Source organism: Acipenser ruthenus, chromosome 3 (assembly GCF_902713425.1).
Source record: "Acipenser ruthenus chromosome 3, fAciRut3.2 maternal haplotype, whole genome shotgun sequence".
Classification (NCBI taxonomy): Eukaryota; Metazoa; Chordata; class Actinopteri; order Acipenseriformes; family Acipenseridae; genus Acipenser; species Acipenser ruthenus.
Genome location: NC_081191.1, coordinates 22,629,458 through 22,653,936, shown reverse-complemented (window position 1 = coordinate 22,653,936; position 24,479 = coordinate 22,629,458). Strand labels below are relative to the sequence as shown.

Here is a 24,479-nt window from a genome sequence, read left to right as displayed (position 1 = left end):
TGCGAAATGGCCTTTATACACCTCATCCTCTCCTCCTGCTTTTGCACCTTGTTGACTACCAGCTTCTTCCTTTGAGCTGGGGCTGCCTTGTGCCATGTAGGAGGAGCTGAACTGAAACCAAGACCCCCTCTTCCATGCTGAACTTGCCCCATGATATCACCAATTCGAAGGGCAGCCTTTGCATCTTCCACAGCTTTCTTTGCTGCCCACTTTCTTCCAGTTTTCAACACAGGTGCTGCCTCCCTTACGCATTTGTCGTGTGACTCTACTAATGTCATTTCCAGTCTGACCTTGGCGCACTTAAACTCCTCAGTTAGAGCAGAGACTGGTAGCTGCAGTATTCCTTTACCATAAAGTCCCACTCTGCTGTGGCAGCGTGGAACTCCCAACCATTTCCTGATGTATGAACTGATTAAAGCTTCCAGCTTCTCTACTGTTGTCAAAGAAACCTCGTACACAGTCAGTGGCCACAGCAACCTCGGCAGTAGACCAAACTGAAAGCACCAGAGTTTTAGTTTACCTGGTAGAGCGCAGCTGTCTATGCTCTTCAACCCTTCCACTGCTTGTTGTCTAACTTCTCCCACACGAACTGTGTCCTTTAGATCCCCGTCGTACCATCTCCCAAGACTCTTCACTGGCTTCTCAGACACTGTTGGTATTGCCTCACCATTAATGAAGAATGTTTTATCTACTACTTTGCCTTTAATTATAGAGATGCTCCTTGATTTAGTGGGCTTGAATTGCATTCGTGCCCATTCAATGTTATTGGTTAATTTGCCCAATAATCGATTAGTGCAGGCTACTGTTGTAGTCATGGTTGTCATGTCATCCATGTATGCTCGAATTGGTGGTAGTCGCATTCCAGAAGCCAAGCGCTCTCCTCCTACTACCCATTTTGATGCCCTAATGATTACTTCCATTGCCATGGTAAAAGCCAGAGGAGAAATGGTGCATCCTGCCATTATTCCAACCTCTAGGCATTGCCATGTAGTGCTGAATTCTGAACTTGAAAAACTGAATTGCAAATCTCCAAAGTAGGCTTTCACTAAATTTGTTATTGTCATCGGTACACTGAAAAAATATAACATATATATATATTATATTATATATATATATATATAAAGGCAGAATTTGAACCCTAACTAGTCATACTTTCACTCCAATATATATATATATATATATATATATATATATATATATATATATATATATATATATATATATATATATATATATATATATATGTGCACGTTAAAGTTATGTGTGCAAGGGGCTCCAGAGTGGCGCATCCAGTAAAGGCGTGTGGAGTGCAGGATGTGCCTATAGTCTGGACGTTGCAAGTTCGAGTCCAGGCTATTCCTTTGCCGACCGAGGACGGGAGCTTCCAGGGGGCGGCACTCAATTGGCCCGAACGTCGGAGGACAGTGTGTGTTCGTCTTCGCCCTCCCAAGTCAGCACAGGGGTGGTAGCAGTGAGCTGAGCCTAAAAATAATTGCCCATTCCAAATTGGGAGAAAATAATAAAAATAATTGGCAATGACTAATTTTTTTTTTTTTTTAAGTTATGTGTGCAAAAGTATGTATATATGTCATTCATATCAACTACATTTTTTTTACATAAAAAAATGTGTTTGTTACACATAAATAAAATACATTTAATTTTTTTTTAAAGTTTACAATGTAAACCCTGTGTGGGAATCGAACCCAAGACATGCTTCCAATGTAGCTTGCAATGCAAATTATCATAATAAGCTTGATCCGTTCATATAGTATATTGTAACGTTTCCATGTTTAGGAAGTAGTACTCAGGGAGACGGTGTTGAATTCTCAAAATGTTTGTTTTATTTGAGAATTCCTGTCAGGGGCCGGAATTCACAGCACCAAAATAATAACCCTACGTTTAAGTCTTGGCACTTTCACTGCATATTCTCTCCGGTCACAGCTCACATGCTCGCCCAGTCGCACTCTCAGTATCTCATTCAAGTTCAGCGCTGGTCTGTCTCCAGTCCCCAGGCTCATGCACCCCCTTATATAACCTCCCATGTTTCCTGTCGCTGTCTGGCTCATCATCAACCAGTCACATCCATGCTGTGCAACCCCCAATAACAGCAACACAGATTCTCACCACTCATTCACTCTCTCCCCCTTCCCATGAGTAACGGCATGACCCGTTCCCCTTACAATACATGTAACATAAAAGACAGACGAGACAAACTGAACAGATAACAAGTCCTGCAACAAAGCAATTGTCCGGGTTGTTACAATATATTTTTTGAATTTGAAAGTAAAAATATGTGAAAGCATGACGACCTTTATGTACAAAAATCTTCACTAATATATTATTATTTGTTTATTTAGCAGACACCTTTATCCAAGGCGACTTACAGAGACTAGGGTGTGTGAACTATGCATCAGCTGCAGAGTCGCTTACAACTACGTCTCACCCGAAAGATGGAGCACAAGGAGCATAAGTGACTTGCTCAGGGTCACACAATGAGTCAATGGCTGAGGTGGGATTTGAACCGGGGACTTCCAGGTTACAAGCCCGTTTCTTTAACCACTGAACCACACAGCCTCCTATAAACAATTATACAATTGAACAAGAACTATTTTAGTTTCCTACAGTATTAAATTGCAGTTTTTATATCAGTGAAAAAGAAATAAATATCAAGATAAGGAAAGAAAGAAAGAAATGACTATGTATTGATTTATGTATTCATTTATTTCCATATTTATTAATGTATTTATTTACCAAATACATAGGCTATCCTTCAGCATGGCTAATTCTCAGAAATTAACTTTCCTTTTTGTCCAGTGGGGACCACAAATAGCGTTACTCTCATCAACCAGTATCGAGAAGAAACCGTACTTCCTTTGAGCCTATAGGGACCTCAATGAGCGTTACACTGACAGGAAACCAAGAATTTTCAGAGATCAAGATCAGAATCTCAGAATGATGAGATGACTTGAAAAACAAAATCTCCAAAATGTAAAAAATAGTCGTCCTGAGTCGTCCTGAGACTTCATCTTTCAAAATACTGCTTGTTTTCTCAACTAATCGTGTAGCACTGACAGTATAACACAACATGCTTGCAAACTGAAGGTTATAGTTTCAAATCCCACGCATGCCAGACTTTTTTAATATTTATATTATATAAAAAGATATTTTTGCAGGCAAATGTTCCATTTTAAAACAGAAATAAATCATTTAATATAAATGATACAGACGGCAAAATAAATGTGTTCCCTAGTATATTTCAAAGTTAATTGTCATTAAACTCAGATGTCCTGTGATATACATATGGATTAAAGTGCCTGGAGTCTGCAAAAATCTGCAAAACAGGAGAAGGAGGAGGAGAAGGACATTTTTACCTTACTTTGGCGACTTATTTCTCTTGCTGTATGACAAGTATTTACTTTTTTTTCTACATTTTCACCAAATAGTGTTGGGAACTACAAAGTAAAAGTGAAATGGTGCTTTTGGCTGATATACTTTTTCTGCGCCAATACCCTGAAAACACGTAAACTATCCTTGCTGTATAGAGTCTCTGGCAGTTCTCGCTGATAACTTGGCACGAGGAACTACCGTTCCTCTCAGTGTAATGTAAACTTTAAGGCTCCACTTGGACTGGTCATTTAGGAGAACACAGGGTTGTGGATATCCTGTCTCAACAGCTCACAGTGAAGGCTGTCATCAAATCAAAGGGGTTCATGTTTTTAAGCACAGTGCTAACTGCCTTTTTTGAATAGATATTCTAAATATCAATTTACCCTCAGCGCCCAAAGCAAAAGGGAGTGTTCACATATATCACAGTATAACCTGAGCTACATTAAGCATTCACTACCCTGTAAACCACAGAACATTTGGTGTTTTTCAACATAAAGGAATGACACTTTGAATAGATTACTATTCTATGGTTCTGATTGCAATTGCTCTCACACTGTGTTTTTATTTATTTTTCATTTTTTTAAAGCCTGTATTAAGTGCTTTCACAGTTTAAGAGCTGCTTTTTAGTTTTAGTTGGGTGCCATTGATTTATGTCACTTGGGCTATATCGGTGTCTTAATAGAAGAACCAGCGCTGTCCATTGATCTGCTGGTGCTTATTGCATATGTCTATAGCCAGCAATTAGAATGGAAGAGCAACCACTGAACTAGACAATGGACATCAACACAGACTTAACACAATATTTGAGTAATTGCAATAAGAACCACTAAGAATATAGATTTAACTGTCTTTTATTAACAACCTTTAGAATTTAGATAACAGGGGTATAATAGTTGCTAGAAGTACAGAGTGGTAAAAGGGAGGGAATTCAGTGATGAAGGCTGTCTAAGAGCTGGGGGCAATATACACATATATTATCCTTTAAAAAATGTATATGATGATGAAAAAATATATATTCCTCCAAACAACAAAACATGTTCTAGGTTTTTTTTTTTTTTTTTTTTTTTTGTTGGCAGAGCTATGCTATAGTTGTGTTAATATTATACAGAGCAGTAATCTCTTAAAAATAAATACACATACCAGTATTTCCCATGATACTTAGTATATCATTATTTTCCCTGAAATTATGAATTATAGATTCAGAACTATCAAAACAATATTGGCAATATGAATCTAATTTTCACATATTAGTTATATCGTATGTCTATGTCAGTCAGATCTGTGTCGAGGCTTATACAGGGTGAAAGCAGGATAAGATTAGGATTTATTACCATCATATACAGGTAAGTTTCTTTAAACATTGATTGAAGTGTCACATGGAATGAAAATGTTCTTCAGATTTGAAGATTAAGCCATCCTGTGCATTTTCTTTTTTTGTTAGATTATCAAGCTTGCAGTCTATGGCATGCTCCCTCGCAATCTAAGCAGAAGAACCATGATGCAAAGGTTACATCTCTTCCCAGATGATGTAAGTCTGCTCCTCACATTTCTCATATATATATATTTTTCTCATTGCAGTTTTATTTTTGCATTACTTTCTGTTCGTTGTGGATATTAACAAAATATATAAGCTATTTAAAAAGGGAATCTGCAATTTTTTACACTGAAAAAATTGTATTCATAACTGCAAACACTCAACCATCAATTCTGAATTAAGCTATAGGACAGAAAGGCTTACAAAAGTGTTATGGGGTAACAATGGGTTCAACGGTAATTATTTCATTCTTTTTTAGAATTTCTAACATAAGATACATAGTAATACTGAAACCAGATTGCCCATGGCATCTTATTATTTCCTAATAATGTTAGTGGTACGACTTAAATGTATGTGTTTATCCTTAATGTTGGTATTCTCAGCCATGTCTCCTTCGCCTTCCCATGTGAAAAGTTGTATCGGCTGTGAGATTTGTTGTTTTATTTATTTGTATTATGATTTATTTTACTATTTTCATTACTGGTCATTATGAACTCCAAGCATTCTGTTTTAAATATATATGTAAAAACTGATGTGATGTACAAAAGTTTATGTAGTCCTTCATGAGGTGAGTGACATTAAGAATGTTTAGAAGGTTGAATATTGTCCTACCTTTTTATGATGCAAGCAATAGATTTATAGGAAAGATGTATTTGTATTTTTATATATTTTTAGGTCATACCTGAAGAAATTCTTAACAACTTAACAGAAGAACTTCCTCAGCCCAGGAAGGTACCCAGAAGACTGAATGAATATACTCAGGAGGAGATTGAAGCCTTCCCCAGTCTATGGACTCCGTAAGTGCTGGATCACTTTCCAATATACAATGAGATTTATTACTGTTTAAATCACTCTGATGGAGTTATTTTAACTTTGCAGTATACTAGATTTGGTTCACTGCAGTAAAACTAATCAAGTTCAATAGTCTCTAGTTTGGTTCTCTATTTACTTCAGTGAGTTGCGATGATTTACAGTTTTAAATGTATACAGTTTGGGATGGTACAACATGCCTTGTGCAGTTGGAGTAGGGGTCGATTTGGGAAAAAAAAATGTATTGCCTGTTCTGTGTTGTATGAAGCTTTGCTACATTTGTTATACTGAAGCAAGAAGGTTAAACTGGCTAGTTTCCAACTCTTCCAAAATAATGCGCTGAGCAGGTATGAGACCTGAGGGCTTTCAGAAATGACTGCCAATTACAATTATTGTCACAGCACAGTGATTTGATTACCAGGATCTATTTTGTCCTTTTAAACTGAATTAAATCAGGCTGTCGATCATAAATAATGTATCAACAAAATCATAACCTTTCTCTTGTTTGTCAATCTGTTAGCACTGTAAGCTATCACTACTACTGTTACCATTTAACATCCTGTTTCAGTTATACAGTTTGCATTCCGATTTTAAAGGGAACACTAGCGTATAATACAAACATTCACTATTTTGAATAAGCGTATTTAATCGAGGGGATTGTAACCATTACAAGAGTTTTATGAAACTTGTGTAATTCTGATTAATTGTGAGAAATTTATGAATCGTGATATAACGGGATAGAAGTTATGGCAGCAGTGTGGAGTAGTGGTTAGGGCTGTGGACTCTTGACCAGTGGGTCGTGGGTTCAATCCCAGGTGGTGGACACTGCTGCTGTACCCTTGAGCAAGGTACTTTACATAGATTGCTCCAGTAAAATCCCAACTGTATAAATGGGTAATTGTATGTAAAAATAATGTGATATCTTGTAACAATTGTAAGTCGCCCTGGATAAGGGCGCCTGCTAAGAAATAAATAATAATAATAATAATAGAAACAGGTGAAAACTGATTGAGATAGCAGGTGATAACTGGTCAAAAGATCTATCATATTTGAAATTACGATCTCACAGTATAGAAATGAGACTCTGTATTCAAACCAAGCAGCCTCCTTACATTTTGGTTTCAGAACGTAAATAGCCTATGAGTGATAACAGCGACATACATTTTACAGGAATCGGTATACCAGAAATGGCCGTTTTAAGTTTTTAAATATGTTAAAACTATTTTTATAAACCATATGGGGCTGTAGAAATTAACTGGAGATTAAATATATTTGATTATGCATGGATCGCTTGCATGAATAGACAACAATTTAACCCACTGAACCATCCAGCTTGATAGAAATCTTTTTTCTTTTTCTTTTTTTAAACTAACGAGCAGTATTAAACTTGGCCAAAACAACTGCATCTATTGATTTTATTATATGCAATGGTATCAAGTAATATTTAAGGTTGTTATTATGTTATACCAGTTGTTGACCCAATGAGAATTTAGTTTTTCAGATAGATAACATATACTGTACAACAAACACCAATTGAAAAACAATTGTGATACAAATGACATATGTTTTATGCAGCATTGGCATTAAATAATTGAATAGTTCTTATTTTATTTTATTGTTACTTTTAAAAAGCTGTTACAATCATGGGATATATAAGAAATGTAGAAACTCGTACATCTACGGTATTTATTACTGTGTTTTAAAAATGAATTAGTTGATTGACAACAAGACTTCTAAAGTATGTACAATATTTATTGAAAGTACTCATGACTTCAAGGTAATACTGCATTTTCACTCGGCCAAAATTAATTTTACTCACATAGGGCTCTATGTACTAATATTACTTACGTGTTCGTAAATACTGTAAATTCGTAGCCTCCTTCCTTCGTAGAATGTTTGCGTGAAATTCGTGAACTACTGTAATATCACAGCAAGTTTACGAACAGCATAAATTACTGCTTATTATACAGAAGTGATTGCAATTTGCATCTCATTATGAATAGATTTGCAACAGCTAAAGTCAGTAGCATCTTGGAAATGGTGTCATTTTTTTTTCCAGAACATTCTGGGGAACATTATAAAGTACTTCAGAACCCATACAAACCTTACGCTTTTTCTTTTAAACACAATTTTATTTAATTTTTTTATGTAAAATATTTTTTATTATGTATTCTGCTAGGAGATACATGGATAAAAACGTGTTATTCTATGACACGGAGGGGCGTTACAATACTTCCTGAAAGTTTTGTTGAAAAATATTGATGTTTGGGCAAATTACAAGACATTGTTTAACCTGAGTGATTTTAATGACATAATACACGTTTATTCTCAGGGTCTTTATAACAATAATGGGCACCATTCCGAGATTATTTTCTCAAAATAAATATTTATAAATAAAATAATAGTTATTCATTACATTATTATCAGTAGTAAGATGTACCTGATAGCTTTAGTTAATTAAATGTTTTCCTCCATGATTCACAAAAACTGTTGGAAAAAGTTGATAAATTTAGTTATATGCGGGAGTTTAAATATTGTTACATTTTCTTTGCACACAGTACAGTAGCTACGATTTATTTCTATTCCGAGATTAGTTAGGTTTAAATCGTCTGATTTAGCGTCCTCCTCCACACATAGCTAGAGTCATAAGGTTTGTAGTAAAAACACAAAACAAATGTTAATTATACGTATTTTTTTCCAAACTTAAACTGAAAACAGACAATCAATTTCTCTAAAAATAAAAAAAACAATTCACGACGAACAAGACAAAATTAGAAGTCCACCGCAAAGTTGCAGAAGTAAAAAAAATGACAAGACCCAATGTTTTGCATATGATAAATATTCGCATACTATTTTCTTAATGGTTGAAAAATATGATACATAAAATTAAAATTGATGAAAAAGACCGAAAACAGCATAACGTACCAGATTTTAACAGGCAGTTCCGTTGTTTAGGCATGCGCGAGCAAGCGCAGTGCGCTGCATAAGAAATGGAAAACAAATCTCCACAAAGACATTTACTTGTTAGTTAGTGAAATGGGGAAAAAAAATCTGGAAATATTATTTAACACTTTGCATTGCCAAAAAAAACATTAAGAAACAAAACATGGACAGAAATAAGTAACAAAATAAATTCACTGAGACCAGTGTCTGCGCTAGGATTTACTGTGAAGTAATCCCCGCCCCTCAAAAAAAGAAACAAAACAAACGCGGAGCACTGCTGCAGCACAACCTAAAGAAAACCTTTTGAAAATAAATACATCAGCAGCAAAATCTGAATCTGTCAAAACGTATTTTTTTCTTCAACAAAACATATTCTCACAAGACAGTAATCAATCAAGTAACAGTATATCCAAACATTTTAATAAATCAATTATGTAGCAAGATTAATCAATGTGATTTAATAACTCTATTTAGTTAATACTGAAACATATTAATATGTTCAAATTAGTCACATAACCTATTAATCATAGGCATCAATTGGATTTTTTTTAATTAATTGTTATCAGGTACAAAAGTTAGTATAAAAACGTTTATATAAAAATAAAAAAATAAATAAAAACACATGTCCTTCTCAAAACTTAGCCTGTAGTACAAATGCATTTGTTACAACTTGTAAGCGAAAACATAATTCTGTGAACACACTTAACAAATTAATATCGCAAAAGCAGAAAACTTTTGTTTGAGTTTATGTATATTTTAGTTGTGTAAAGGAAAAAATTACAGTACACACAGTAGGCTATGCAAGTAAATACCTTTTAGCGTTTTCAGTTGTCTATGCACAACATAATTACTGATAAGAAATTATTTCAGTTTGTGTTTCATGAAATAACTGCAATGATTTGTTTCCCTGGTTCCCATCATTAATAAATAAGGTGACCAGATGTCCCGTTTTGGACGGGACAGTCCCACCTTTGGACCACTGGTTCCAGTGTCCCCAGAACCTTTCTTGGGACGCTCATTTCGTCCCTTTTTTTCCCACCCAAGCATTGTCGCACCCGTAACGACTATTGTATTTTCATGCAGGCTGCTGTGTTACCATATCTAACTTATTACAGTACAATGACCCTTGATGTGACTAAAGGGACGGTTGAACGACCAGCAGCATTAAAATGCATCTGTACAGCGCCACGCATATCTGGAGAATTACTGAACAGTCCACGTTCATATTTGCAACCAATCGGAGAATTGGGAGTGGGTTTATCCACTGACTGTTGTTAAAATGAACTAAGCAGAAATCATCTTGTCAATTAACAACAGTATAGAGCCCATTACAGCCCTAAAAGTTCTCTGGCAAACTCCGCTGGTAAATTAAAGTATTGGTTTTGCACTTCAAGCTGCACCGCACCATAGCGGTGGTATTTACCGCGGTACCAGGAACATTTTCCATGGAGCCCACTGTAATAACAGCTGTTGGTTTAAAAGTTTGTTATGTCGTTGTCTTTGCAGAATTGACAGGATTTTAATTGTGGGGGTTTGTTGGTCATGTGGCTTTTAAGAACAGGTTACTTTTTATTGAACACGGCCAGGTCAAATGTCACTTCTAATGAGAAGGGCTTAAAAAGAATGTTTCCTGTGTAGCTGCACCGTAATGTTTTTTCTAAATATGGGTAAGCTTAATGCTTTCTTGAGTAGTGCATCACAAAACCGTCACCTGGCAGATTTTTCTAACTTTATATAAAGGTGGGGTCATCTTCTTTCCATTGTTACTACCTGTATGAACAATATGTTTGTATATCTACTCCCAACCAGGTAGTACAAAAGGAAATAAAGGGATTGCCTTTTTTTCTCCAGGTCTTCTTTTTTTTTTTTTTTAATACTTGTGTATAGGTAAGGGAGTAGTAGCCTTATGTCTGATATGTAGCCTATAACGTGGCAACCTTCTGACCACTATTTTGAAAACTATATTTGGCATTGCACTTTTAGGATGTACATATGGAATCATTTTATATGTTTTTTTTTTTTTTTTTAATGTGGCTTTCCCTGTGGTTTAACATTAAATCTTAGTTATTTTGCTGGAAGACGGGGCTCAACAGTTAGACCTTTTAATTTTCTGTTTAAGGCGGTGACAGTGAACAGTTTTTTTCTACAAAGACATTCTTGTAGAAAATTGCACTACAATTTTTTTTTACAATATGTGCTTTCAGATGTGTGCATATGCAGTACAGATAATTAAAATAGAGTTGGCAAGTGATTATATGAAATGGATGGCAGTTTGGTTCTTGTGGGTGATTGGCGGTTCCAAATACTGATTCCAAATATGATTTCTAACTGTGATTGTCAAGCCAAAATTTTATCAAAGGTCAATGGTAAGACAAATAAAACGTTTTTTATAAAAACAGCACTTTAAGTGTGTGCTCCGCATGTTCAAATAAAAGCCAGCTAATATATAACATGTTGGATTTCAAAATGGACCTGGTTTAACATGCTGTATGTACTGTACAAATATGTATCCATGGTAAGGTTTTTTTTACATCCAAGGAAATGGGAAGCAGTTTTTCTCTTCCATTTGTAATAAAGCAATTTCCTATAAGGATGTGCTGCATTACATATTCTACTTTACTTTAATGTCAACGGTAGAAAGCCCTTCTGAATTAAGTGTTTAGTGGTTCTTTTATATATAACTGTTATATGTTTTCTTTTAACATTTTATTACTTGATGGTTTAAAGTTAAACAGTATTGTGTTACTGTTTTCTTTTTCCCCAGGTTATGACTGATGGGAACTTGAACCCTGGCACAGCAGCATAACTTAATATCAAATAAACCTTTTAACTTTCAAAAGAACACCTATATTTTGTAATTATTATCTTCCACGAGGTGTTCTGTTGAAGGTTAAATCAGATCTGGATAAGCATATATGCCCTTATTTTATTATTTTGTCAGCAAGTTAATATAAAAAAAAAGATATCCTGTAGATTAAAAATGTTTGCTGGGTTAAACCTACAGATATGTAACCTGCATGATTGCTCTCTAGCTTTCAAGTTTATTTGTAGATTTAAACACACAAAGACCAATAAAATAAATGTAAAAAGCCAAAGCTTTAGCTAGTTCATGATGACCTCAACAGAAAACATCACATTTTCATTTTATACAGTAGTATAATCACACTTCTTCCATGAATGCAAAATACTGAAAACAGTATAACAAAAAATAAAATGCTGCAGTTCATTCTGTTTGGAATTTATTTGCCATTCACTGAATAGATTTTGTTTTAAGTTGTCCTTTTTCAAGCTTTGCAGTTACCTAGCCACATTCCCATGTTGCAACACTTACTCTTTTGTTACACACTCTTTTGTCTACTGGGCACATTCAAATAAGAACACTCCTAAGGAATTTGATCCATAATATTAATAATTTTTGTTTTGAAAATAGATACATTCTTCACACTTAGCGGGAGAGGCTTTAGTATAATGGTATTAAAGATTGAATGAATGCAGCCATGCATCAAAACATTCTACAGTATAAAGATACCTACCATCTGCTCGCAGGCTGATTGGCAGGCAGTTATATCATGACAATGACTCAAACCATATGGCAAAGTCAACGAGATCAAAGTTCTGGAATGGCTTTTGCAATCACCAGGTCTAAATTCAAAATAAATGTTTTGGACTGATCTGAAAAAAGCTGTAGCCAAGCATTGTGTATCCTCTGTTAGTTTTAAAAGGAGATTATCAGAGGAGGCATAGTAACTGGTAAATGCGAGATTGCAAGATTTCATTTAATTGCACTGACGACGACCATCTGACCGCTGGAAAAAACACAATTGCACATTGCTGGAGGAACCAATGTATTCAAGAGATAACCTAGGTTAAGCACAAAGATCAAAGGGCCACAACAGGGTAACACCATCTTAGGCAACATAAAGGACCAAAGGGCCACACCAAGATAACACCATCTTAGGCAGTGGAGGCAAAACCAGTTTTCTTTACGACACGTACATGAGACTCTCCACAGGGGGTTGCCCGGGGTGATTGAACCCACAAAGAGAAGGAAGGAGGTGGGGGCTGAGGTCGGTGGCTACTTAATCAAGGTGCACTCAGCTCAGCTCACTTCAGTCTTTCATTAAGACTAGTATTGGAGACTTGTCGATTGAGAAGTCCTGGAGGATCAAACATACAGTATTGCATTATATTATTTTGTTCTGTTATGTTTTGTTTTGAACTTAAGTTTTGCACCATGCAGTTTGCATATGAAAGTGTGATCTGTACTGTTTTGCTTTGAGCGTTCTTTTTGCTTCCGGAATTAAACCTGTATATATTGAATAAACCAGACTAATATCTGAAGAAAAGGACTGTGCATTTCTTTCATCAAGAAACAACTACTCTCTACTTTTAAAAAAACTACTTCATCTTCGATCAAGTTCTTTCCTTTGACTAACACATCCGGAATGTCACTAAGATATCCTTTTTTCATTTACGAAATATTGCTAAACTTAGATGTATTTTCTTTGTCTGATGCAGAGAGACTAATGCATGCTTACAGGTTGTGGATTTGTTGTTTTTCTTGATTTATAGCTATTGAATATTTGAAATACATTTGTTAATTGGGTTCTTAGAAAAAGAAAAACAGCAATCAATGGCATAAAATGGTTAAATAATACTTTAGTGTGTGGTGTTTGCCTACGAGACTGACCATGATTGGTATGTAAAAGGGTTTGTTGTATCTTAATATAAAATAAACTTGATTATACTGCGTTTGTATTTTTAGAAGTATTAGTAATAAAAATGTATGTCCCTTTTTTTTTTTTTTTTTAAATTCCACGATATCATGATATGGAAATTATTATCAATATCAAACGATATCGATATAATTTCAAAAAATCGATATTGGTGCCCACCTCTAGTTTTTAAGTAACATGACCAGATACATTTTATTGTAAACTAAAGTAGAGCAGCCAGGAAATAGAATAGAATAGAAAAAAGTTTTTTTTTTTTAAATGTGGTGCATATTTTGTTACCACTTCAGTCGTGATTTTTCTTTTCTGTATGATGATAAAACTCATGAGGGATATTTGTGGCCACAGGGCATGAAGGATAAATAACACCATATTAAACTGAAGTACAAAGAAATGTGTTATTAAAATGCTTTTATACTGTTAAACTACAGTTAAGCTTTTCTCAGTTGTTTCTAAGTCAGTTTGATATAATAATTGCTCTGAGTTTTTTTTACTGTAACACCTGAGAGAAACATTTTGTATTCAGATCCATCAGTGGAGAGTAAAGACAGGGACCTTTACCCCCCTTATTCTTACCCATGTAATTACTGTAAGCACCCCAATGAGGAGTTTTACAAACCCACTGCTACCACCTGTACTACAACTAATACAATGTTCCTTTATAAGGTGTCCCTTTATACCGCACAATCGGTTATAATTAGGGCTTCTGTTTTTCTGTTTTTATTAATTGTATTTTTCAGTGCTTATTTTTAGCTATTTTCGAGTTTTATGTAAATCGTTTTTTTTTCAGGGCTTTGGTTTTTTATATACTGTATGAGATTAGTGTTTTCGGTTACTTTCCAAAATGCTTGAGCATTTTTTTTCTGTCAAAATATGTACAGTAACTCGACAGTACTTGCACACTTAAGTTGTACCTTCTTTCCTTTGCTGTCTTCCACAACGAAATCCCTATGGTCACGGGCACATTCTTCTGGGGTTTTTCTGTGTAGGCATTTTTTTACATTTCTCCTTCTGTTTTAAATCCGCCGTATCTTAACTCCTTAAATCCTGCAAAAAACAAGCCTCCTTTCCTGATTTGTAAGCTTGTTTTAAACCTCCAATAGAAATGTAGGAATGTGCTATCACTCATTAGTGGGGCGGGTTTAAAGTATTCAGAACGAATCAATGAGAGATACAATATTGGGCCCATATCATGATCCAGCTCAGTTTGGAAAGATCCTATCGTCTCTCGGCTTCGACCTGTCCCGGTAATATACTTAATCTCTTCTAAGTCAGTACAGGGGTTGCAACAGTGAGCTAGGTTGAATAATTGGCAATTTCCTAATTGGGGTATAAAAGGTTGTAAAATAATTGCAGATTCAAGTTTCAAGTTCAAAAATCTCTTTAAGATGTTTCCAATTATATGTAAATATTTCATGTAAATGTTTTTATACACCTTTTCAGGGTGTGTAATGTGTAAGTGAATTGATTGTAACTGAAAAAAGTCAATAGAACACATTTTTCAGTTGTTGAATTTTTTGTGTTTTATTTGGTTTATCAAAAGAAAAATAGCTTTCAAAAAATAAATAGTTGTTATTATCATTGTTGTTGTTGTTCTAGCAAAAAATAATTTAGTTTGGTTGGTCACAACAAAAATATATTGGTCTCAGTCTTAGTCTCGGTACATTTGGTCTCAGTCTTGGTCTCGGTACATTTGGTCTCGGTCTCTGTACGTTTGGTCTTAGTACGTTTGGTCTAGGTCTCGGTACGTTTGGTCTCGGTCTTGGTCTCGGTCTCGGTACGTTTGGTCTTGGTCTTGGTCTCGGTCTTGGTACGTTTGGTCTCGGTACGTTTTGTTTTCGGTCTCGGTATGTTTGGTCTCAGTCTCGGTCTTGATACGTTTGGTCTTGGTCTCGGACTGTATTCTGGGTTTTAATATACAGTATACAATTGTGCTGTATGAGAGTGACTACAGTTTCCAGCTTCTTAATACATTCTGTAGTTAGGAGATCTTGCTCTTTCCATATTGTGGTGGGGCAAGTTTCCCAGACACAAAAATCTACCAAACATGATCAGATTTACAGATTAGCTGGCTAAATTAGTTGATCCCTCCTGGGGTTTAGCCCTATGACCTTTGTGGTTGAACATCTGACGTGTTTCAAGTATTGTCTTTTCTTTAAGTAGGCCCCTGGCACTGCAAACAAGTAAACAGCATACCGATAACATCAAGATGTATTCATATTTGGAGATGTAATCTATACCCAAATTACATATGCTACTAATAATGGTCTGGTAGCAATATTTGCCTGCTTCAGCACATCTGATCTCCATATGAAGATAATTAACCAGTTACCCAAAATTCATTAAAGTGCTGAGTCTACAGAACAGTTTTGACTTGTTTGAGGAAAAATATTTTTTTTTTACTTTTTTTAAAAATTGTTCTAAATTTAACAAAAAATGAACCTGATTTAAGTTGAGTTTTAATATGCATTCATCCTTCTACCGTAGATCTACAATATATCTTGGGGGTGTACTCAGTTGCTGTATTTTGAACATAAGAGTAGTATCACATCCTTTACAGGATACATGGGTTATGTGCTGTTGATATATATTTTGGACTAAAGTATGCATAATGTTTGTTTGGGAGTGCAGATCGATTATGCCAGTATATGTAGTGTGTACAACAGGAGAGTTAATTTCCTAAGCAAGGTGGTGAGGGGGTTGGAGATGAGGAATGATTGTAAAACTGCTTACCAACAACCACAGGACTGGATGAAGATCAATAACATGGCATGGTGTTTATCCTTGCAGGGAAGAAAGTGTTCAAGATAAGGAGTAATATAGTATAATGTGCTTATTGGGATGGTCTGGAAGTGGCGGTGGCGCTGGCAGCAGTAATGCTGCTCTCAGCGTGGGACACTCCAGCTGTTACAGTGCCGTGGCATACTCCGCTAGTGAAACGGCTACAAGTGGAGGTGGACTTCTGACCCACCCCCCCCTCATCTCTAGCCGACGGCTCCCTCTTCTTTGGCTCCGGCCACAGAATTTCCAGCAGCAAAACTGCTCCTGGTGGACACTACAAATCCCTGTGCGATGAAGTGCAGGCATCCCCAGGCAGTGACACGCAGGCATCCCCGGGCTGTGACGAGCTGGCATACCCGAGCGATGGCAAACTGGCCTCTCTGGGCGATGGCGGGCAGGCCTCCACAGGCGGTGCAGGCTCGGCAGCCCTAGGCACTGCAGGACAGGGCAGGAGCAGTCCTTCGGGAGGCAACGGCAGCAGCGGACCCTCGGGAGGTAGCTCCAGTTCCTCTGGTGTCGGAGGCGGGAGCAGCAGATAGTCTCCCTCTAGTGGTGGCGGGAGCAGCAGGTAGTCTCCCTCTAGCGGTGGGAGGGAGCAATAGGTAGTCCCCCTCTTGCGTTGGAGGCAGGAGCAACAGGTAGTGTCCCTCTGGAGAATGGTGCAGCTCTCCCTTGGTTGCTGGAGACTTGTGCTGCTCTCCCTCGGTCGCTGGAGACTGGTGCAGCTCTCCCTCGGTCACTGGAGATTGGTGCTGCTCTCTCTTGGTCACTGGAGACTTGGGCTTCCGTTTCTTGGGCTCTGGACACATGGGCTTCCCCTTCTTGGGCTGTGGAAGCTTGGCCTCCCCCCTCTTATGCTGTGGACTCTCGGGCTCCCCCCTTCTGGGCGCTGGACACTTGGGCTCCTCCCACTTGGACGTACCCCCCGCCCCTGTGTGTGTGTGTGTGTGTGTATTTATTTTATATTTAAAATGTATTGTTTAGTTATTATTTATTGATGTTAAAAACCTTCCCTGCTAAAAAACACTAGAATGTGGCTGTCTTCACACTGGCTAATTGATTGCAAGTTTGAGGACAGCCACATCAATATAAAAACCTGCAGCTTTGACTGAGTGAGGTGGAGTGTGTTCAGGGAGAAAGAACGGGAGAGAGTTCAATACCAGCACAATACTTGTTTTAGTTAGTGTTTAGTTTTGTCTGTCTATTTTGGCAAACGTGCCGTTTTCTTTTGGAAATTGTTTTGGCTGTTTAACTCTTTTATTTATAATTAAAACGCACTGTAGCGCTTTCATACCCCAGTGCTGTCTGTGTATTTACTTCCGGGTCTGTGACGTCACACCACAAAACCAACCAGCCACAGTGCTGTATTATTATTATTATTATTATTATTATTATTATTATTATTATTTAGGAGCCACTCTGCTTATCTGCACTTTCCAACAATTTGATGATCTAAAATATTGTGATTTTATAAAAATCTTAAATTGTATGTAGCAGTAAAAATCCCTATCATTAGCGCCTTAATGTAACCATTATAGTAATAAGTGTTACAATTGCACACAATTACTGGACATCCAGCATCCTGTCTTGAAATTGGAACATATTTTAACTATGGGCCCAATATTTACAATATCATTGGAAACATAGACAGCCCCTGTTTTGAAACAGATTTCTTTGGGATTATTCCCTTAACAATGTCAAAAAAATAAACCCAGTAAGAAAAACAAAACGCTTTTAGATGCTCTCCCAGCATTCTTGCTTCATTGTGATACTGTCTATAAAAACACCCAGTCATCCAGTGCAGTCTTTGTGCTTGTGTGTCACAAAGCATTGCTAAGCAGGGGGAGTCTGCCTTTGCTGGAATGCACTGAAAGGAATTTGATGAAGGTTGGGATGTGTGGAGAGTCTGTTGAGACTTGATTGAACAAAGTACAGCCCCATAGCAGCTGGTACAGTACGCGCATTGTCGCTGAACAATCTAATGCCGAACAGTTTGCTGTTCCAATAACAGAAAAAAATGTGGATTTATGAAATATCAACATAAAGTTATCGTTGACATTTATACTACATTTGATATTTTTTTAATGACCAGTACTCTGCTGAATGTCCTGTAGGAGGTGCACTGTACCTCATTGCCAGCTTGTATTTTCTGTCTCTAGGGAGTTTCTTCAGATACTATAGAACTGCTCATAATAGCAATACAAATAAAATTGGATTATACTGTAAACATTTTATTAGCTTGGTTTGATAAGACCTGACTTGCAACAACCCAATCAATGACGTTACAGTAACTGAGAATCTAAATGATTTTATGTACATAAGTAAATAAGGTTTTGTTGATTTACTACACAATCTCTGATGGTGAATGTGAGACCACTTCACCGTTTTAAGTCTTGACCTTGCCTTTTGTTTGAGCAATTATTTACCTTTTGGATAGGTTCAGTCTTCACTCTGAAAGCCGCAAGACTTTCTCTGCACAAAATATAAACAGTTCTATAGTAACAGTAACGTGATTGTATAACCTCTTCTGGTGATTCTAAGGATCTACTCGTCTTCATTCAACCACCTTACTTTAAAATATATTTTTTTAGGGGGCTCCCGAGTGGCGCATCCAGTAAAGGCGCTCCACATGGAGTGCAGGATGCGCTCTATAGTCTGGACGTCAGGAGTTCGAGTCCAGGATATTTCACAGCCGACCGTGGACGGGAGCATCCAGGGGGCGGTGCTCAATTGGCTGAGCGGTACCCGAGGGGAGGGAGGGCTAGGTCTGTAGGGTGTCCTCGACTCACCGCGCTCCAGCGACCCCTGTAGTCTGGCCGGGCACCTGCGGGCTTGCCTGTAAGCTGCCCGAGAGTTGTGTTGTTCTCCGATGCTGTAGTTCTTGGGTGGCTGCATGGTGAGTCCGCAGTGTGAAAAGAAGCGGTCGGCTGACGGCACACACTTCGGAGGACACCCCTCCCGAGTCAGCGCAGGGGTGGTAGCGGTGAGCTGAGCATAATAAAATAATTGGCGATTCCAAATTGGGAGAAAATAATAAAAATAAGGCCGGTCTTTGCTGGGGACTCGCATTGTCGCATTGGCTTTGGCACTCCCATGGGTTAGGGAAGGAAAACCGGCAGGGACTGTTTCTCCTCATTGCACTACATCAGACCCTGCTGGCCAGACGGCCAGTGAGCTCAAAGGTGCACACCTGCAGGGTTAGCCTTTATCCTCCAGAGGTCGGTAGCTCACTGACATCCGCTCTCAAGTTCCTGGGTGAAAAAGGAAGCTGGCTTGGTCGTGGGATCAGAGGATGCCCACTGAACCTTCAGGTCTCCTAAGCCATGTGGGTAATTGCTGCGGTGTTGGGGAAAAGTCTTCATCTACAACAGAATAATGTGTGGAGTTCTGACAGTTTTAGTACTGTCTGTCTACCATATTGTTATGGACTTTAAAGCACTGCAGACTTAGCTGTTCAAAACTAATTAAAGGGTTTAGTCAAAACTGAGTAAATATACAAGACATTTAAATATGTGCATATATTATATTAGGAAAAAAAAGAGACATGCAAAATGATGGTAAGATTTTTTTTTTTTAAAGGTTTATGCAGTTTATGCATAGTGAAAGCATACAAAAGTTATTTTTCATTGCTTAGACATTCAGACAGCAAAAAAATGCTTTGCCCACATAATTGTACAAACAAGGAACTTTATTATGAATGGGATGACATCATCTCACTGGAATATGTATATGAGGGACTTAAAAATGCTTACAGTTCAAACTGACATTAAAATGGAATGCATTTGCAGTACAAAATAATAATCCTAACTCGGGGGGGGGGGGGGGGGGGGGACACACGGTGAGTGTTCTAATAATACAGTAATTATAGTACTAATAAAAAATTCCACTTAAATTTGTTAATGTGAATTTTATAAACTTGCGAATGTGGTGGTGTTGTGTTTTTGGGGTTTTTTTTTTTAAACTTATGATACTGGTAGATATTTAGCCTGGAAAATGCACTTAATCAAGCAGAGACCCAATCATGGGCGATTTTGTGCTTAAGAATCTATGACAGTTCTGTTTCCGCCACATTGTACCCTTGATCAGTTCATAAAATGGATCGATTTATGGTGCGTGAAAAAAACAATTGTGCAGGTGCATCATCGTCTAAAAAACTGTTTGGAAATATGAAGAAAGTTACTTGGAAATTGGATTTACCTTTGTTGGCATGCAGAGGAACCTTGTCCTCAGTGTGTCGTCTGTGGTGATGCACTGGCTAATGACACTTTTTGGAATTAGGTGTAGTATTTTAACCAATAGATGACAACTGTACACAGGACAAGATGAACTGGAATTTTGGTAAATAATTCACTGATGCATAGTTCACACACCCTAGTCTCTATAAGTCGCCATGGATAAAGGTGTCTGCTATATATATATATATATACACACACACACACTACCGGTCAAAAGTTTTAGAACACCCCCATTTTTCCAGTTTTTATTGAAATTTAAGCAGTTCAAGTCCAGTGAATAACCTGAAATGGTACAAAGGTAAGCGGTAAACTGCCAGAGGTTAAAAAAAAAAGTTTAGGTTACCAAAAACTGAAAAATAATGTACATTTCAGAGTTATACAAAAAGGCCTTTTTCAGGCAACAAGTAATGGGTTAACAACTTACAGTTGTTCTGCAGCCATGGAAGTAAATTAAGCCTTGAAAGTTGATGCTAACAATTCCTACAGGTGTCCCAACTTTTGTTGATTACTTACAAACCCTCTGTCTGTATAAAAGCAGTGTTGGAACAGACTGTGTTACTACACCCTCTTAAGCATTATTTGGACAGTATTGTACTGCAGGAAGTAGTATATTGCTCTCATAATGGCGAGAAAAAGGCAATTAACAAAGGAAGACAGACAGACCATTATAACCCTTAAAAGTGTAGGTCTTTCCTTTAGAGAAATTGCAAAGAAAGCCAAGGTGTCAGTGAGTACAGTTTCCTACACCATCAAAAGACACTTGGAAACTGGAGGAAACTCTGACAGGAAGAGGTCTGGCAGACCCAAAGCCACAACAGAATCAGAAGACAAGTTTCTGAGAGTCAACAGCTTGCGTGATAGGCGGCTCACAGGACAACAGCTTCAAGCACAGCTTAACACTGGTCGAAGTAAGCAAGTCTCAGTTTCAACTGTGGAGAGAAGACTTCGAGCTGCAGGTTTGACAGGTCGAGTGGCAGTAAGAAAGCCATTGCTAAGATGGCAAAATAAGAAAAAGAGGCTTGCCTGGACCATGAAGCACCGCCAGTGGACTACTGAAGACTGGAAGAAGGTCTTCTGGACCGAGGAATCAAAATTTGAAATCTTCGGTTCATCACGCAGGGTTTTTGTACTCCGTCGAGTAGGCGAAAGGATGGTTCCTCGGTGTGTGACACCAACTGTCAAACATGGAGGAGGAAGCGTGATGGTAAGGGGCTCTTTTGCTGGATCCAGAGTCGGCGACTTGCACAGACTGAGTGGCACCCTGAACCAAAACTGCTACCACAGCATTTTGCAGCGCCATGCAATACCCTCTGGTATACGCCTAGTTGGTCAGGGGTTCATCCTACAGCAAGATAATGACCCAAAACATACCTCCAAGCTATGTCAGAACTACCTTAGAAGAAAAGAACAAGACGGTAGGCTTCAAATCATGGACTGGCCAGCACAGTCTCCAGACTTAAACCCCATCGAGCTGGTTTGGGATGAACTGGACAGAAGGGTGAAAGCAAAGCAACCTACAAGTGCAACACATTTGTGGGAACTTCTGCAACAGTGTTGGGAAGAACTTTCCGAACAATATTTGATTTCCATTGTAGAAAGAATGCCACGAGTGTGTTCGGCTGTTATATCTGCAAAAGGTGGCTACTTTGATGAGTCAAAAATTTAGATTAAATTTTGTTAAACAAAACTATTCCATGATTTATTTTTTATCTCCAATTGTTTATTTGTTCTATGCTTTAATTTCAGAGTACATTGAGACATTAAACTGCGTAAATTTCAATAAAAACTGGAAAAATTGAGGTGTTCTAAAACTTTTGACCGGTAGTGTGTGTGTGTGTGTGTGTGTGTGTATATGTATATATATATATATATATATATATATATATTGTAACACAGCAGGGAGGGGGTTAATATCCTCCCTGCAGAAAACATGTGCGTATGCACATTTAGTTAATTTGCTTATTGTTACATTTTTTTTTCTGTTAATTATTTTATTGTTAATTATCACCTGCACCTGGCTATGATTGTAAATTAGAGCCAGGTGCAGGGTTTATAAGGAGAGCAGTCAGTCTGCTCTGGGCTGCTGAGTAGAAGGAGGCAGAAAGAGGTACTCTGCTTCCCAGCAGTCGTGAGGTAAAGTGTGTTGTATTAAACCTGTGTGGTTTTGTTTACTGTTTGGTGGGGAAACAGCCTAGCTGTCCCACTTGTAGTCAGGGTGTTCCTGTGTGTTAGTTAGTGCTCGTAGAAGAGCTAGGTGTTTATTTTGTTTGTTTTTGTGTTTATTAAAAGTAGCGCACCAGCGCTTAAAATCCATTCCAGTGTGTTGGGTCGTGTTTTTTAAGGGGCTAGAACCGCGAAGAGGGTCGAGTCGTTTACAATATATATATGTGTATGTATATATGTATATGTGTGTATATATATATAGAGAGAGAGAGATTTAAATACTGTATAGTACGCATACATTTAGTCCCTTCAGATCTGTAGACTTGTGTAACCTTTTTCAGTACTGAAAACATCGAAATATGAATAATGATAATAATAATAAAAAACATGTTATTACATTCAGTGTGTGTTGCGTTAATTCTGGTGTACATGATGTACTTATAATTTAGTCATGATTCTATTGAGAGCTTTATTGAGACCACAAAGATGTTTACATTTCTTGAGTTTTTTTTCTAAATTAAAACAACACAACAAATCCATTAGTTGAGAGAAATCTTAAATGGATATTTCTTAAACATACCAAGTCACCCTTTAAAGGATGATTTCATCTAAGTGATGATGTCAACAAATTTATAAATCCAAAGGCAGGAGCATTTTAGGACTTTTACAATAGTAAGGGCATCAGACATGTAAGCTTACATTTGTGACTAGCGGTTCTGGAGAAAAGTGACCAGTACAAAGCGCTGCAGGCAGTGAAGAATGGTCTTACATAAAGCTGTTAACTTAAATTGGGTCCCATTAATCTACATTAGAGATTCTTGTCCAACGCATATCCTTTACTATGGAGTCAGACAAAACACAGATGCCGAAGAGTTTTGTTGTCCAGAATGGTGTGAATAAGTGTTACACATGAATCTGTTTAGGATTTTTTTGGCACTTTTTTCTGCTCCGTGGGGTTAGATGCAAACGCAAGTCATATTTCAAGACATTCTATTTGAATTGGACACGTTGTGTCAGCTGGTGTTCAACCTACCCAAAAAATGAGAGTTTTTGTTGTCTCGTCTCACGCCAGAGTAGAAGCACATGTGGCTTATTAAGACTTGAATTGATTTACATTCAGCTCCTGTAATGCAAGACAACAGAGAGTGAAGGTGCTTGTCAAACCATATTTAAATATGAAGTCCATATAAATATTTGGGTTTTTTTTTTTTGTACAAACAAAACTGCTTTTTTTAAAAACTTTTATACTTTAAAGTTGTAAGACATTTAATAATATATTATAGCTGCTGGGAAGCCATGTTTAGGGGAGCTTTGCTGAGTTTCCAGGTGTTTAAATTGTTAGTTGACAAAGGGTATGTCAAAGTCCTCATTATGATTTGACGTTGTGGTGTCAAAAGGGCAAGGTTTATCTATTTTTTCACTGGAGACCATTTGTTGCTGTTGGGTGTGGGGGGTAATATACATATTAAAACTTCTGATCTTTCAGCAGTCTGTGCTGTGGGGCCCTCATGTCTAGGTTTACCACCTGTTCCCATATTGTCCCATCCGGCTTTTAAGACCATCCTATGGCCTAAGGGAAATAGAGTGGAACCCCTTTTATTGCGTCCATTTTGTCGCTGAAATTTGAACTAAATTAGTAGCTTTAACCATTGAGCTCTGTCATTGGATTTCTAATGATTATAATTTTTTTTATGCCTTTAGAGTTGTATTCTGTCTTGTGGCTGTTTATTTTTTAACACCTTCAGAGGTATTATCTCAACTGTAAATTCCAGCCCTTTGTATTGCAGAGAGGGGATTGTTTATGTAACATGATGCAAGGTAGTTTCCTGTCCCATTACTATGGAATGATAGCATTGTCAGTCTGGTGATGGATAAGCCTTTCTGTCGGTCCCT

At 37.4% G+C, this 24,479-nt stretch overlaps 1 protein-coding gene across 2 annotated transcripts in view; it reads left to right on the top strand.

The window, feature by feature from the left end:
• The window catches only part of LOC117394369 (large ribosomal subunit protein uL13m), a 44,455-nt gene that overhangs the window by 18,728 nt on the left and 1,248 nt on the right, over window positions 1-24,479 (top strand). The window contains exons 5-7 of one of the 2 annotated variants that reach the window (XM_059012725.1): window positions 4,829-4,915; window positions 5,597-5,718; window positions 11,439-13,020. In XM_059012725.1, the coding sequence (XP_058868708.1) occupies window positions 4,829-4,915; window positions 5,597-5,718; window positions 11,439-11,445 (216 nt within the window). In that variant the 3' untranslated portion in view covers window positions 11,446-13,020. Of the gene's footprint in view, window positions 1-4,828; window positions 4,916-5,596; window positions 5,719-11,438; window positions 13,021-24,479 lie in introns of those variants that run through there. The other variant, XM_033992581.2, reaches the window with a different exon arrangement.